The 16103-nt window shown below is 41.3% G+C and overlaps 1 protein-coding gene across 6 annotated transcripts in view; it reads right to left on the reverse strand.

Moving 5' to 3' along the window:
• The window catches only part of RPS6KA2 (ribosomal protein S6 kinase A2), a 483898-nt gene that overhangs the window by 154068 nt on the left and 313727 nt on the right, over positions 1-16103 (reverse strand). For all 6 annotated transcript variants that reach the window (XM_048844025.2, XM_048844028.2, XM_048844024.2 and 3 more), the window contains 2 exons: positions 8586-8702; positions 3186-3267 (listed from right to left, as the gene is read on the reverse strand). In XM_048844025.2, the coding sequence (XP_048699982.1) occupies positions 3186-3267; positions 8586-8702 (199 nt within the window). The remainder of the gene's footprint in view (positions 1-3185; positions 3268-8585; positions 8703-16103) is intronic.

The raw sequence follows: 16103 nt of genomic DNA on the forward strand, positions 1-16103 counted from the left end.
ATGGTTTCTATGAGTCCTGATATTCTGTCAGTAAGAGTGCCCGGACCAGGTATGATGGGTCTCCCTGGGTTCCCTTGTTTGTGTATCTTGAGAAGCATGCAGAAGGACACTGGGGTGGGCTCATGAGGGATGAGGTTGTAGAATTTCTTTTGGCCTTCAAACTACCTCCCTATCTCTCCAAGCTTATCATCAGAAGCAAGCTCCCCACAGACCAAGACACAGCAACCACAGGCACTGACTTTCCAAAGTGCTGGGGGTGCTCGACCCCTGGCTCTGCCCCAGGCCCTGCCTCCACTCACCCCTTCCTTTAAGGCCCCATCCCTGCCCCGCCCCTTCTCCACCCCCACTCTTCCTCTTCACACCCAGTTCTGCCCCCTCCCCACCCAACACCCTCCCCCGAGCGCACTGTGTCCTTGCTCCTCCCCCATCCCTCCTCCAGGCCACAAAACAGCTGTTTGCGGTGGGCGGTAGTCTCAGGGAGGGAGGGGGAGGCGCTGATAAGGCGGCTGCTGGTGGATGCTGAGCATTTTTTCCCCCATGGGTGCTCCAGCCCTGGAGCACCCACGGAGTCAGTGTCTATGACACCAACTCAAAGCAGTACCAGACCCTGCCAGAACAGATGCAAAACCTGCAGACATCTCTCCACTGCTATGAGGGTCAAAACCCCCCATAACACACCTTTCAAGATGCATGGGTCTTACATGTGCCTCTCTCACCATGTGGTGTACCACATCCAGTGTCCTAATGCCCCAACAACAAAATGGGTGAAACCAGACAATTACTACATGCTCAAAAGGAACTCACACAGAAACATAAGAGACAAAAACACCGTATCACCTGTGGGTCAACACTTTTCAAAAAAAGGAGTACTTGTGGCACCTTAGTCCTCCTTTTCTTTTTGCGAACACAGACTAACACGGCTGCTACTCTGAAACAAAGTGATCACTCATCTGACCTCCCAGTCCTCATCCTTAAAATAAACTTGCACAACGCCTTCAAAAGACGAGCTGTGAGCTTGTTTTTTTGTTAGACACTAAAAATCGAAGACTGAAGAGAGACACTGGATTTATGGCTTATTACAACAAACTCACCCTGGTTTTCCCCCTCCCTGCTTCATGACTGGAAAGATGTTAACAGGCCACTTCACCTTGAATGACCCCTTGAAATGTGTGTTAGCTACTTATGCTAAGCAATCTGTTCCACCTTGTCTCTCTAAGGGTATGTATGTCTACACTGCCCACATTACAGCGTGGCCATGGTAGTGCTGTGATGTGGTCAGTGTAGTCATGCTTTATTGCTGGGGGAAGAGCTCTACCCTGGCAATAAAAAATAACCACCCTGAATGAGGGGTATTAGCTTTATTGCCGGGAGTGCGCTTTTCAGCACTAAAACTTTTGTCGCTTAGGGGTGTGTGTTTTTCACCCCCCCGAACAACTAAAGTTTTAGTGCTGAAAGTGGCAGTGTAGACACAGCCTAATATCCTGGGACCAACACAGCTACAACATTGAAGACAATATATCCTATTATTTGTTAAGTGGTGAGCGTGTACTTGGTGCTGCACAAGACAGAAAGCCAGAGGTCATTCCTGCTGGAAGGACCTTACGCATCTATACAGAGATGTGAAAAAATAAAATTCTCACAGGGGAAGGGTTACGTGGGTTCACAAAAATAGTAACAAGCTAGGTGTTCTTTCCTCAGATTTCTCACAGAGCAGAAATAACTTTCACAGGTGGAGAACTCTCAGTTTTGAATAGTTGAGGTACTGCAGAATTTGACTGTGAATAAAGACTTGAGGATTTTCTCCATTATACACTTTGTGTATATATTATATATATACACACACACACACAAATATTTATCCATTGGAAGCAGAAATATTTAGATGGATGTTTATTCCAGGAAAACAGCAGAGTGCAAACTCTTCTATATAAACTCTAAATGGAAAGATCAGCAGCTGCTTCAGCATTTGTAATTAATGTTTGTAAATGGCTTTGACGTCAGATAGCACTACGTGAGTACTTAGTTTCCTATTTGCACGTTTCGGTGGGTGCTCAAGAGAATTGCTGTGTCATGTCATCAGCCTCTTGACATCTACTGTGCTGTTAGTCATAACCAAGATTACATAGAATTACTGCTGATTGTAGATCTCCAAATTGAGAGATGTTAGGCACCCAGAAATAATTTGCCATTCCTGAAAGTTTGAGCCTGTGAGTTTTCAGATATATGGCAACAATCATTCAATAGGGTTACTGTTTACCAATAGTGAGTTATTTACATAAAATGTATTTCAGAGAGATGCCAACACTCGGATACAAATTAAAAGTGACCCCCCCCCCAGAACAACTATAAATAATCCTTATTAAAATAGTGAATAAGTCATGCAGAATTAGCAAATACCAAATTCCTTATATAATTTCTGGCTCCCATACTGTATGGCCAGCAAAGGAAAAAAACCACAAGTGAATTGACTCACTGAACTCTCTCTCAACCATAGCTATAACTAGAAGAAAATGAGAAAGCAGAACAACATTTTAATTTTCCATATGGCAACCAAGTCTGTCTTTGTTACCAAAAAAAGTAAATAATGAGAGAGAGAAACTGTTGTTCCATCTGTAATAGGTACCATAGCTCAATCTGAGTAGCAATCAGTCACAGGTTTCCTTGCCTAAGCATTTTAGTTATTATGAACACAAACTATAACTGCATTTTCTAGTGATAGTGACAACAATATTGAGCATTTTCTTAAAATGGCTAAACAGTCATGAAAAACTTTTTTTTGATGTAAAAATTTTAGAGACCAATTTTCAGAACTTGCCCTCTAATTTGGTACCCACAAATAACACTGCTTGCAATTTATTGCAGGTGCAAATGAGAACACCTGCACCTATTGCCGGATTTTCAGGTGCTGTTAAATAACATTTCCACATCTATTATTTGATCCTGCAAATTACTTGGAGGTGCAAAATTTTGGGTGCAATTATTTAAAGGCACAATGTTGCACTGAAAGTGTGGAGTTTTAGTAAGTTCAGTCCAAAATGAGGAAACAGAATGGTGGAGGCTGATAAGAACATGCTTTTGTGTTCTTAGATCCTACAAAACTATGCCAACAGATCCTACACATCACAAGAAAAGTAAACTCTATAGTACAGGAGAGAGCGTGTTCAGCCCAGTGTCTTAATCCGTACCTTTCAGAGTGGCTTTCTTAAGTACCTTCATGGCATAAAGCTGGCCAGCATCAGATCCTTTGATCTTCCTCACCAGAAATACCTACAAAAGTAAGACACCAATGTAATCAAGTACAGTGGTTTGAGGGGACAGCATTTGCTGAATTTGATGGAGTAATGGATACTGAGACGGCAAGAATTCTAAGGAAAAGTTAATACTCAAAGTGTTTAGTTTTTACTTCACAAACAATTGGCTTAGCTGGCCCTTGTAAGCTTCATTTTCTACCCTATTGCCCTCTGCTAAAGGTAACATGTTTAATATGATCAGTTGTTCTTTACACATCCAGTTAAAGTGGTCGAATAGTAATAGTGTTTGCAAACATTTGTTTGATTTCTAAACAGCTATTCACATGAACGTCTGGAGAATGGCTGTTCTTCGCATAACTTGCTGTATTTGCATGAAAACAAGATATTTGCCATTTGTGCCCAGATGTGTTCAGCCCATTTAAAAAGGTTTAATCATTTGACTCAGGAAGAAGAAACCATACTATGTGATTCATTATTCATGACTGACAAGCTAAGCATGTAGTTGAAGTGAATAGGTCATTAACAATCCAGAAGCTGACATGTGTGTGCATAAGTCCTGTAAAACTGTAAGCAAATAAAATTTTAAAGATCAAAGTCTGCTTATGAAAACTTCATGAACAGAAAAAAGGCTACATCTGATGAATGAATTGTTCATTACAATACAGATAGTTTGCCCAGTGTACATCTGTGAAAGGTTCCTATTATTACACCTTTTGACTCTGCAAATTTACAAAATATTTTGTTTTGTTTTATTCTGTACAGCAGTTTCTTCCTATCTAGTCCCAGATGATATTTTGGGACAAAAGGGAAAGGGAGAAAAACAATTTAGTTCTGTCACAATAAGCCTCCCAAAACTTAGTTTGAAGCTTTCCAAACTATTCATACCTCCTTGATCTATCAATAAGGCAAGAAATCTCAAAAGAGCAGGGTCTTTCAGTCGATTTCCAGTATTTACTGGTTCCAAAAGGGCCAGAAATACAATCTGAGAAGCTGTTCTCTAGGGTGTTTCAGGACTTCTGCTGCTGGACAGATACTAGAAGTGAAGTGGAATATAAAAATATTTGGATAGGACAGATGTGTTATTTGGTATTTCGTTTCCTGATCTGATAAACATGCAAACAATGCTACCACCAATAATTGTGTGTGCAAAGTGTAAAATCTGGCTTCTACAGATACAATTTTAAAAATAGATTTTCCATTAACATTCTTGCTAAATTAAGCTCAATTACTCAAATATTCATGGCAATCAAAGACAGAAAGAGGAGTGGACATTGCCAAAGCTAATCATTTAAAAGTTCAGACTATTCATGGAACCTTTTTTGTATGTTTTTCACTCAACTCTACTCAGAAATAGAGTGTGGCATTATGGGGATAGGAAGTGAAAAAAAATAAATCACCATAAGCAAGTTTGGCTAAACCCCAGAGTTCCAGCATTGTTATTCACCTTTAAACATTGGCATTGTATCTAACTCCCAATCAAGTGGACAGTATTAGATATAATGTTTCATAAGCGGCGTTCCACTTTCAGCAGCACAGCACATTATACCTGCAGGAATATTAAACTGGAATGGTCGAAGTACTGGGCAAAAACAAAACAAAAAAACCCCAAACCCCTCACTGCATGCTATATAATCTTGCAATGCCAGTAATATCCCTATGGCTGTAATAAGAAAAATCATCAACTTAAATTATTAGTCATTTGTCAGCTGTTGTGTAGCATGGGATATTGCAGTTCGTCTGCATTCCCCTCCAAAACAAAATGAGTCAAGGAACATTGTGTCCTGTTTTAGAGGACATCAAAATCATCATCAAACCAAAAAGGACATGGAACAAAAATGCATTGTATTGCAAAACGATGTCTTATTATTCTTAAAGGTACAATGGAATGCAAATAGAATTGTCAAAATTCCCCTCAGCCTATGTGGTTGCCTAAAGCTAGACACCTAAACCCTTGTTTAGACCTAAATAAGATTTTTAGAGACGTTGAGCACCTGCAGCTCTCCTAGATGACAAAGGAAGTTTCTTTAAGCATCCTGCAGCAGAGCGTTGGCTCCAGCTAGTAGCCATGAAGAGTGGTGACTTGACAGTCCTGGAGACTAAGGCGCTATAAAGTTAAACAAGGATCTCAGACATTGTGGTGATGAAAACCTAGATCGGAACAGCCTAAGCAACCCTCGCGCAAGCTTCCCCACCCTGTCCTAACCTGTGGGGACCATTACTGGAGCGAAGAGGCAGCTAGCTTTCCAGGGGCATTCAATCCCAGGCCTCTCAGCTGAAGCTACCAAATAGTGCCTTTTGTGGTATGGAGAGCACTAACTTATTTCACACAGCTCCCTGAATGGTGACTAGCAATCACCCACAACCCAAGCTAGGTTGAATCTGTACCCCGTTATACGCTGATCCTTCACTAAAGTGTGTGGACCTTGCCCAAAAGACCAAGTCTTCCTTTGGTAAGTATTTCTGTGGCACCAGAGACTAGCTATTTTAGCTGTGAAATGTTAACTGTAAACAGCCAATTTAGAGGACTAATAACGAAATACAGCAGTACAATCTAAGACTGCCATTGAACCATTTCTGAAATATTTATTATACCCATATTCTGAAAAGTTGGGATTAAGTTTGATAGAGAGAAACTACAACAGAGCAAAAGATCTGGGGCATTTGGAACAAGGAGAGCTGTCAATTGCTGATCTGGAAAGAACAAACCCTCCCCCAACCTTCACCTTTTTTTTTTTTTTAATAAAAAAACCCTAAACATTGCATCTCACTGCAGCAGCCAATGCTTACTTGGTCTGACTGTTTTTAAATGCAGATGTTCAGAACACAAGACTACTATGGTCTTTCCTCTGCAGGACATAAATTTGCTGGTGAATGGTTTCCAAATTCCCTCATCCCAGGGAGCTTGTAACAGATGTAGTGATAGTTATCCATTTGCAGTGTTCAGGAAAATGGATAAATCCTCTAAATATAGTTTGTCTCAGGAATAAAACTGTAGGGTCTGTTTCATCAGTGTGTGACACTGGCAGACCGGGTGCCAGTTTATGCCAAGGCCCCAGGCCTCATTGGGCACTGACAAATGCATAGCTGGAAACCAGTCTGAACTATACTAACCAACAGGTAAAGCCAAACAGATAGTAATGTTATAAGAATGTGTTTAGTGTCTAGACTTCATGAAATGTTAGTAGGATGCTGCATGCATTAATCCTACTTATAATTTTGTTATCCCATGGTATAAAGTTATACTGTTTGCATTGTAAACCTCTGTCATTGGATAACTCGAACAGGAAAAGCAGTATTAATTAAGGTAAAGTGTTCATCCTGCACACAAGATGACACACTGAAGGCAAAATGAGCATTATGTAGCATCAAAGGACAGAGACCTTGTTGATTGCATTCGTAACTTCCTCCACAAAGCGAAAACCTGTGCATGAACTCATCCCATCTGCTTGGATTCTGGTGAACAGGGGATAAAAATCCCTGACAAGAAGAAACTAGGATCTTTCTGTTGAGGAATCTTCGAGTCCAGAGAGCATAAGCAAGAGATCCCCAGGCTGCTTGGCCTGGTCAGCCCTAAAGGACATATAGAGCTGCTTATTATAGAATCCTATATGACCATTTTAAATTTAAGACTAACTCATTTGTGTGTGTGTATGTTTCCTGTTTTAAACTTATAAATAACTCGTTTTCCTTAGTTAATAAATCTTTAGTTTATTACAGGATTGGCTACCGGCATTGTCTTTGGTTTGAGATCGGAGTACAGATGGCCTGGGGTAAGTGACTGACTGGTACTTTGGGACTGGGAGTAAACGGAGTATTGTTGTGATTTTTGGTGTAAAGTGACAATCACATAGTCCAGCTTACCTGGGTGGGAAGATAGAGTGGAATGCCAAGGGGACTGTCTGTGACTCCATGGTAAGACAGTTATACTGCTTCAGGAGTTCACACTTGTTACTGGGTTTCTTTCTTTCTTTCTTTATTGGACTGGTGAAATCGTATGTTCTAGAACATACAACTAGTTTGGAGCGTCTGCCCCGAGGTCAGCACTCATAGTTGTGAGCCATTCTAGACAGGTTGACACTGTTTCTCCATTTTATGCTGGTGTAACTCAGTTGATTTTAGGAGTACATCAGTTTCTTGAGTAAGGCAGATTGATCAAGGGTTCAGGCCTGAGGAATATATTTTCAAACAAACCAAGAAAAATAAACTTAAAACACAGATTTTTGGCACTTGGTTTAAATTAGGCTCACCAGCTGCTAGCAAGGGTCACACTTGCAAAGGTTTGCAGATCTCATTCATTCAGACCATAGAAACGTGGATGCTTAACCAAAGGACATTCAGGTGATGGTTTGTGGTTTCTAGTCTTTGTACGTTGTTTTGTAATAGATATGTATAATATGCACACAGCAATGGAATGTGTGCACAAACACGGCTTTTGTGGGCATTAAAAAGGGAAGTGACAATGCAAAACTAGTTTATCTTTCTTAAAGATAATAATACTTTGCAGTTACATGGTGCTTTTCATCTGAGCACCATAAAGTTTTCTCAGTACCACTCTGAGGAAGCGATCAATAACCTCATTTTATAGATAGGCAAACTGAAGCACAGAGAAGGTAAGTGAAAGCTCAAGACCATACGTGGTGTCACTGGCAGAGCTGCAGCTGAAACATTTGACTCCCAGTCCCATGCTTTAACTTTAATGGTTGCTATCTTGCTCACTAAACCTGGGATTTCCAGAGCTCAGATCATGAGCTTCAGAGGATTTTCAAAGGGCCTTGAGGGAATTATGCGACCAAATTTCATTGAAAGTCAATGAGAATTGGATGCCTAACTCCCACAGGCCTCTCTGAAAATCTCAACCAGTGTCCCCTAACTAGCAATTATAGCACAATCACCACCTCTGGAACAGCTGGGGGGTAGTTTAATGCAACAAGGAGTGGATTACATAACCAGTACATGACAGGTTTCAGAGTAGCAGCCATGTTAGTCTGTATTCGCAAGAAGAAAAAGAGGACTTGTGGCACCTTAGAGACTAACCAATTTATTTGAGCATAAGCTTTCGTGAGTAAGTAAGCTGTAGCTCATGAAAGCTTATGCTCAAATAAATTGGTTAGTCTCTAAGGTGCCACAAGTCCTCTTTTTCTTATAACCAGTACATAACACTCATTCATGTTTTAGGGTCTAGCCCCATAAATATTATCCCCTAACCTGTCTTACCTAGGACCCCAGTAAATGGCAAATATGCTCTTCTGCCCACACAACTTCATTGACTTCAATGGGATGCTACTAGTGCTGTTTAAAGCAGAATTAGGTCCATTACATACTGTAGAAAGTTACCTTTCCGTAGGAACCTTGCCCCAATACTTTCAGCAACTCAAACTGTGAAGAATCTGCCTTTTCAAAACCTTCCTTTACATGATGACTGATGTCTATTTCCTTCACTATACCTTCTTCCTGTGAAAGAAAAAAAGAAAAGCACAGCTGTTACTGTGAGTGAAAGAAAACACAATATTTATTTAAATCCCACCACACTTGTTTCTACAATTAAATCCTTAATACCGAAACTTTGAAAAATACAAACTATATGCTATGCCAAATATGAAGTGTGTATATACACACTGGGACTTCTTATTTTCAGTGCAGCACACTGAGTCTGAATGTAAGACGTCAGCATCCCACTGCTTCTGCCTATGAAACTTCATGATGTGAATAGATAAAAACAGAACCTGTAAATTGAAACATTGGAGTAAATAATTGAAGCAACTGGGATCAGGATGCCTGTTCATCACAGGCTTTATGGTCTATTACAGTGATCTACGTGTATGTGCTACAGTACCACTAGTGCAGTCCTTTCCAAATACACCCGACTCGGTCCAAAGACTCATTTACAGTCATTAAAAAAACCTGTAGCGTTATCATCTTGAAGGAGAGACTCAGACTATAAATGGGTGACAGAGAGAAGATTTTGCTCATAGTGCTTCTGCATGTTCAGCTGAAGGAATAATGGAAGATTACTACTAGCAACCTTCCATATACAAAGATTCACAAATCCCACATGCTAGTGGGGCAGCAGCAGGACGACGATACATTCCTCCTGCCACTACCAGGAATGAGCCCCACTGCTTCATGTTTTCTAGGCTCCTTAGGAATATTTGCGTTGTCAATGCAGAGGGGCATCCTTTGAAGACACTGAACAGGGCTCCTGATCCCGAAAACATCTGTACTTAAAGTTAAGCACAATCCGAAACGTTTGAGTATTTGCAAGACCAGGAGCCTGAGTTGGCCAGTCCTGCCTCCACTATATCTGAAGAACAGTCTTATGCTGGGTAACAATACAGATTTGTCATTGTGTCTACTGAAGGGGAGACGGCACAAAACCCTTCACAAGACCTGTGTGAGCTGCTCAGGATCATAGGAATAGGCCCTAAATTTGCTGTAAGTCACGGTATCAAGTAGATTTACCTAGCTCTGACTTGCACAGCATATTCATTTTTATCTAGTGTGAATCCCAAAAGAATTTCATCCAACTCACCATCCATATGAGTCAACTTATTGATATCACTACAACACTAACAAGTGTCTTCCAATGCAGCCATTCTATACTTTTGCACACAGCATTTGCTAGGAGGCTAGATTACCATATACTAGGTGGCTGCCTTGTCTGTGTGTAATTCATATTTTGTAGTTGCCTTCCCCATTTTTGTATTTTCTCATCATATGGAATGAAGAAATAAAATTAAAATATATTTTAACAAAAATCACTACTAGATTAAGAAAGAATAGAAATGGGTTGAACAGAAGCTTTTATTATCCCCTGAATTTTGGGGTTTGAATAACTTGAGCATTGGCTCTAAACTAGAGTTAGGTTAGCAAAAAACTATGGGTGATTTAGGTTTTGCAAACCTATTTCATATAGAAATGGGTGAAAACCAGAACCATCTACCCATACTCCTGAACTCTGGGTACATAGGAAAAATGGGACCCAGATCTAAATGGATCTTGTTTTTGTTTTGGCAAAGCATAAAATCAAAACAAACCTAAAACAAAAACTAACCCTAGTTTTATATACACATCAAAATGGCATCACCAAGACTACTGGTACCTCCTCTCTTCACTAACTTTCTCTGTCCCCAAAACACTCTGGATGAAATCTTGGCTCCATGGAAGTCAGTAACAAAACTCCCAGTGTCTATGGGGCTAGGATTTCACTCACTGTTTCCTGTTCATTCAAACTGCTTTAGCAAATTAAAATTATACACGAGTTTTCTATCTATCCATTCAGATTGATAATGAGTATCACATGCCTACAACCTGGAGCATATTTCACATTACGCTTTTAAATTTAACATAACCTCTTGAGTTCAAGACATTTAGTTACAGGGATATGTTGAAATTGCTAAGGTGTTGCTAATTTTGTTTGCTGAAAGAACATTAGAAAATCTGTTATTTCCTGGGAATACCATAATGCAATTGATTAAATTCATAACTTTGAATAAAGCAGCAATTTAATTAACTACCAAGAGAGACTTAATTAATGCTAAAAAAGATGGTTAAAAAGGACACCCAAGAACTAAAATTAGACCTACCAATTTTTAATGAGAGAGTTATAGATTGAGAGATAGAAAAGTTCTATTAGCTCATTTGACTTGTCCAGTGCAGTGTTAAATATCTCAGGCAATGAGGTTTAGATCACTTCCTATGAAGATTATCCTGTTTTGGTTTGGCTTGGTTTCAAATGCTGAAAGGCATGTCAAGCTACTTGAAGTCTGCTTATTCTGTTCCTGGGAGCAAGCATAATGTTCTCTGAAGCACTGGAAAGACAGGATGCTTGTGAATTTCCATAAGCAGTCTCCTGACTAGAGGAACAGGGATGCAGAATGGGAGAACAGCACTGCAGTAGGTTCTCTGTTGCATAAACGGTAATTGTTATTTTATTAACACTGAAATTTACGGGCTTAATCCTCCTCCCATTGAAGCGAAGGGCAAAGATCACATAGATTGCTCATGCCTGCGAACTTTAACAGAGTCCTTCTGGCCATCAACAAGTTTAGGCTTCAAATTAGGTGAAAGTTTAGAACCACCTGAGGAGTGAAGTTCTGGAAGAGCCTTCCAAGGGGAGCAGTGGGGTCAAAAAACTTAACTGGCCTTCAAAGCTGAGCTTGATAAAATTATGGCTGATTTTGTATGAAGAGACTGTCTACAATGGCATGCAGCTGATCTGCAACGGCTGGCAAATATCTCCAAGAGCTGGTGATGGGACACTACATAAAGAGGGCTCTGAGTTACTACAGATAGGTCTTTCCCAGGTGGGTGGGAACGCAATGCCATATTTGGCATCAAGAAGGAATTTCCCCCACAGATCAGATTGGCAGAGACCCTGGGGGGTTTTCCACCTTCCTCTGTAGCATGGGGCATGGGTCTCTTGCAGGTTTAAACTAGAGTCAATGGTGGAGTCTCTGTAACTTGAAGTCTTTAAATCATGATTTGAGGACTTCAGTAAAATAGCCACAGGTTAGGGGTCTACTACAGGGAGTGGGTGGGTGGGTGAGATTCTATGGCCTGCAATATCCAGAAGGTCAGCGTAGAGCCATAGATCATGATCATAGACCTTAAAGTCTAAGAGTATTACTTAGACGGTAAGATTCCTGAGGCAGGGACCATCTTTGTATTCTACATTTGCATAGCACCTAGCACAACGGGGTCTTAGTCCATGACTAGGGCCCATAGGTGCTACAGTAATACAAATAAATAAGCTGATTCAGTAATACTGGTGTATGAGGTTGTCTAAATTCAACATGGTATAAAATCACTAAGTCCTATCTACATAATGTCATAGGGCCAGTTCCTGTGAGGCGCTGACTGCCATCAGCTCTAGCTGAAACCAGTAGGAGATGGGGGTGGTGGTGGTGTTTAGGATCTCACAGAAAGGAGTCCCATAAACATTCGTTTTGGCAGCACAGTTCTTACATAAGGGGAGATAACAGCTCTCGCTAGATGGTTCAACCAGGGTAGCCAGGGCCAGCACAAGGATCATATTGTTACTTGTGCTCAGGATACACAGGGCATTAGCAGCCCAGAGATTAGTTTATGGATACAAAGACCGGAATGAAGGATAAAACAATATTAAAAGTACTATCAGCTGGGCCCCACTCAGTATTCAAATACAACATAAAACAAAAATATGAACTATATCTAATTACAAAAAGAGATCATATCAGTAAAAGGAAGTGTTTTAATTCTGCTGAATAGCTAGCATTCAGACAGGAAAACATAATGCTACAAGCAGACTACAGGGCACGCAGCTCATCACTCCAAAGCATGACTAACCAGGAAGTTTTCAAAAGGTTTTCTGCAGGAAAATTATTTGGAAAAAAAATGTTAGTTTAATGGTGGTTTTTTTGAGCTGAGCAGTTGTATTCTACACATGTTGTTCACAGACATATAACACAGGAGTTTCACAAAAAGAAAAGGAGGACTTGTGGCACCTTAGAGACTAACAAATTTATTTGAGCATAAGCTTTCGTGAGCTACAGCTCACTTCAGCAGTAAGTGTCATTGACATCTGGATGATAGTTGTTAAAATCATAGAATCATAGAATATAAGGGTTGGAAGGGACCCCAGAAGGTCATCTAGTCCAACCCCCTGCTCGAAGCAGGACCAAATCCCTCAGTTAAAATAGCCTGGTTAAGGTTGTCTTTGTTTTTGTCTTGTCTTGTCTAGAAAAGAATTAATATCGGGAAGTGCACTGAAGGATGGAGGTGCCAGCAGAGTAAGGCTGGCCCATCTTGGGCCTGACCTATCTACCCTAGCGTCCCTCCCCCCACTCCCACCCCCACCCATGTAAGGTTCAGGGTAGAGCTGTATTAGGTATGTAAATCTGCTGGCCTAACTTTTCAAAAGCGATTAGTGAATGTGGAGGTGCCAAATTTGAGACATGTTAAAACAGTTGGATTTTCATAAATTACTGAGTGTACCCACTGGAAAAAAACAAACAAAAAAAAATCAAACTTCTTTCAGATGTTAAGATAAGAACCCAAAATCGCTACTTGTTTTGGAAAATGTAGACTACAGTCTGGTAAGTGCGGCTGGGGGTAGGGCATGGGAGAATGGGTCTCTGGGGTGGTTTGTGGAGAGGCTCTGGGCAGTGAGGGGATGGGGAAGGGGGAGGTCTGTGTGTGTTGGGGTGCTGGGAAGTGGGGGGGGGTCTAGACAGGGTGCTGGGCAGTTGTGGTGGTGGGGCTGTGCGGTGGGGCACCTAAAAGTTAAAAGTGGCGGGGTACCCCCCATTGCCCATGCTAGTTCAGAGCTCCAAGCTGCCACGGGCGGTGGAGGTACCCTGCCACTCCTGGCCACTGGGGTGTCTAGGGGCGCACAAGGTGTAAATCCGGCCTTACCCAGACTACCTCATTTTTATATTCTCAGTACACGGCCGGGGGAGGGGAGACGACGGAGGGGACACGCGACTCCAACAATATTTGTGTTTCTTTCCTGGTAGAAAAAACATTTTGCATGGTTATATTGTTTGTTATTGGTTCCAACATTCTATAATTTATGTCTGCTGAATGCTCCCATTGTTAAACCAAGATGGGGCACAATATACAGCACTTCCTAGGGAACCTGTTTTCTTGGATACAGTTAACACCAAATTGGAGGAGTGCAAGCTTTAGGGTCAGAGTCTCCCAGACTTTTTCCCACATTGAGTAACACCTTCGGTTTAGTTTCATGGGTCCCCACTCTGTAGTTCACCTGGGATACGTTACACAGGTGCAAGCCACAGTTCACATTGGTGTGGCATAGCTGCGGTAGGGGTTTGCAGCAATGCAGCTACACCGGGGCTAGAGATTCCACTCTGTACCAGTCCCACCAAAAGAAGTGGGATCATTTGCAGATCAATGTCATTAAAGTTAGCAGAATCATGCTGAAGATCATAAGCGTCATTTTACCACTCACACAACTGTGGCTCTGAGATTGTGGATCAGAGTTCAGATAGTTCTCACTGTGCACAGGTAGGCTGCAGAAATCTTTTTATGTTTCACGACTACAAGAATGCATGCTGAACTGAGAAAACATATGCAATGGTATCCCACATATGGGACGAGTTATTGGCTGAACGTTGACCAGATGCAAATGACATGTGCATTGTCTAACCCTTCCTCAGCCAGATCTACAACATCCAAATTTGAGGATGAGGCAAAGCAATATTTGAAGTAAGATCTGGTCCTATTAGAGGGTTTTACCCTGAAAAAGATCAAGAGCAGAATCTTCACGCTGAGTTTTGATCCGTCCAGTTGGGAGAATATAAAAATGAAATGGTCATGATTCAGTCATGTGTACAGCACCCAGTCCTCTAACTCCCAGCTGACATGTCCCTTCAGCACACTAAAGGGAATGCCTGAATTGAGTTAAATCTTCTGTAAATGTGTGTGTTTGTGCCAGAGATCTACGATTATTCAAGTGAAATGGATGTTCCTGTCTGTTTGTGGAAGGCATGTGATGGAACAATAGAAACACAGAGGGAGATGAGCCTCCACCCCTGATAAAGTAACAGAGAATGCTTCTGTGACTCATGAGAGAAGGTTGAAATTGGGCATGTTTAAGCTAGAGAAGAGAAGGATGAGGAGGGACATAAAACAGTTTTCAAATACGTTAAAGGCTGTTATGAAGAGGACAGTTCACCAAATACATGTTCTCTAAGTGCAGGACAAAAAGTAACTGGCTTAGTTTGCAGAAAGGGAGATTTAGGTTAGCTATTAGAAAAATCTAACAAGGATAGCTAAGTACTGGAATAAGTTACTATGGGAAGCTGTGGAATCCCGATCATTGAAGGTTTACAGACGCTCCCCGTAGGGTGACCAGATGTCCCAATTTTACAGGGACAGTTCCGATTTTTGGGTTTCTCTCTTATATAGGCTCCTATTACCCCCCATCCCCTGTCCCGATTTTTCACATTTGCTTTCTGGTCACCCTAGCTCCCCAACTTATGCAATCATTCTGAAACGCCTTGCGTAAGTCGGAAATGTTAGGCAAAAAAAAAAAAAACCAAACAAACAAAAACAAAAAAGCCACCAACCCCACCTCCTATTTCTAGCTTACAGAACTTTTTCCGTAAGTGCAGATTTGTGTAAGTCGGGTCTTGCATAACTCGGAGAGCGTCTGTATAAGAAGAGGTTAGATAAACCTGTCACGGATGGTCTAGGTATATTTGATACTGCGTCAGTTCTGGGGAGGGATGGGGTGCAAATGGGTTTGATGACTGCTCAAGGTTCCTTCCAGCCCTACATTTCTATGCTTCATGTGCCTTGCATAGGACAGGGATGTTGGTGATTTAGGGCCTGATCCCACATTCCATCATTCACCCAAAACTCCCAATGAAGTGAGCAAGACTTCTGGGTGCACAAGGAATGCAGAATTTGCAGAGGGAACCCAGTCTGACTTTGTGAAATGGGAGACTGCAGTTGCCTTCTCCTTGCAGCCATAGGTGGTACAGATCCAGGGGCACCATTTCAGATGGGGTGGGGGGTGCGGCAACTTTAATTGTGATTCCAAGGGCCATTTAGGCACCTGAAAACTCTAGTTTTTTGACAGATAGCTTAGCAGTTAGCTGACAGGAGCACCGTATCTAATGCCTATATAAAAGAAAGAAAATTAAATAAATATTAGACCCACTCAGCTTGAATACTAACATGTTCTGACATCTTGGGGCAAGTCACTTAAGGAGCACTCTGGTTAGGTTTAAAATTTTAATATATGTTCTTATTTTGTTACTAACTCTGGAGAGACCCCATCAGGGCTCCTGGGTTCTATCTCAGCTCTGGGAAGGAATTGGGATCTAATGGGTTACAATGGCGAGGTGT

The sequence above is a fragment of the Caretta caretta genome, chromosome 3, assembly GCF_965140235.1.
Source record: "Caretta caretta isolate rCarCar2 chromosome 3, rCarCar1.hap1, whole genome shotgun sequence".
Taxonomy (NCBI): domain Eukaryota; kingdom Metazoa; phylum Chordata; order Testudines; family Cheloniidae; genus Caretta; species Caretta caretta.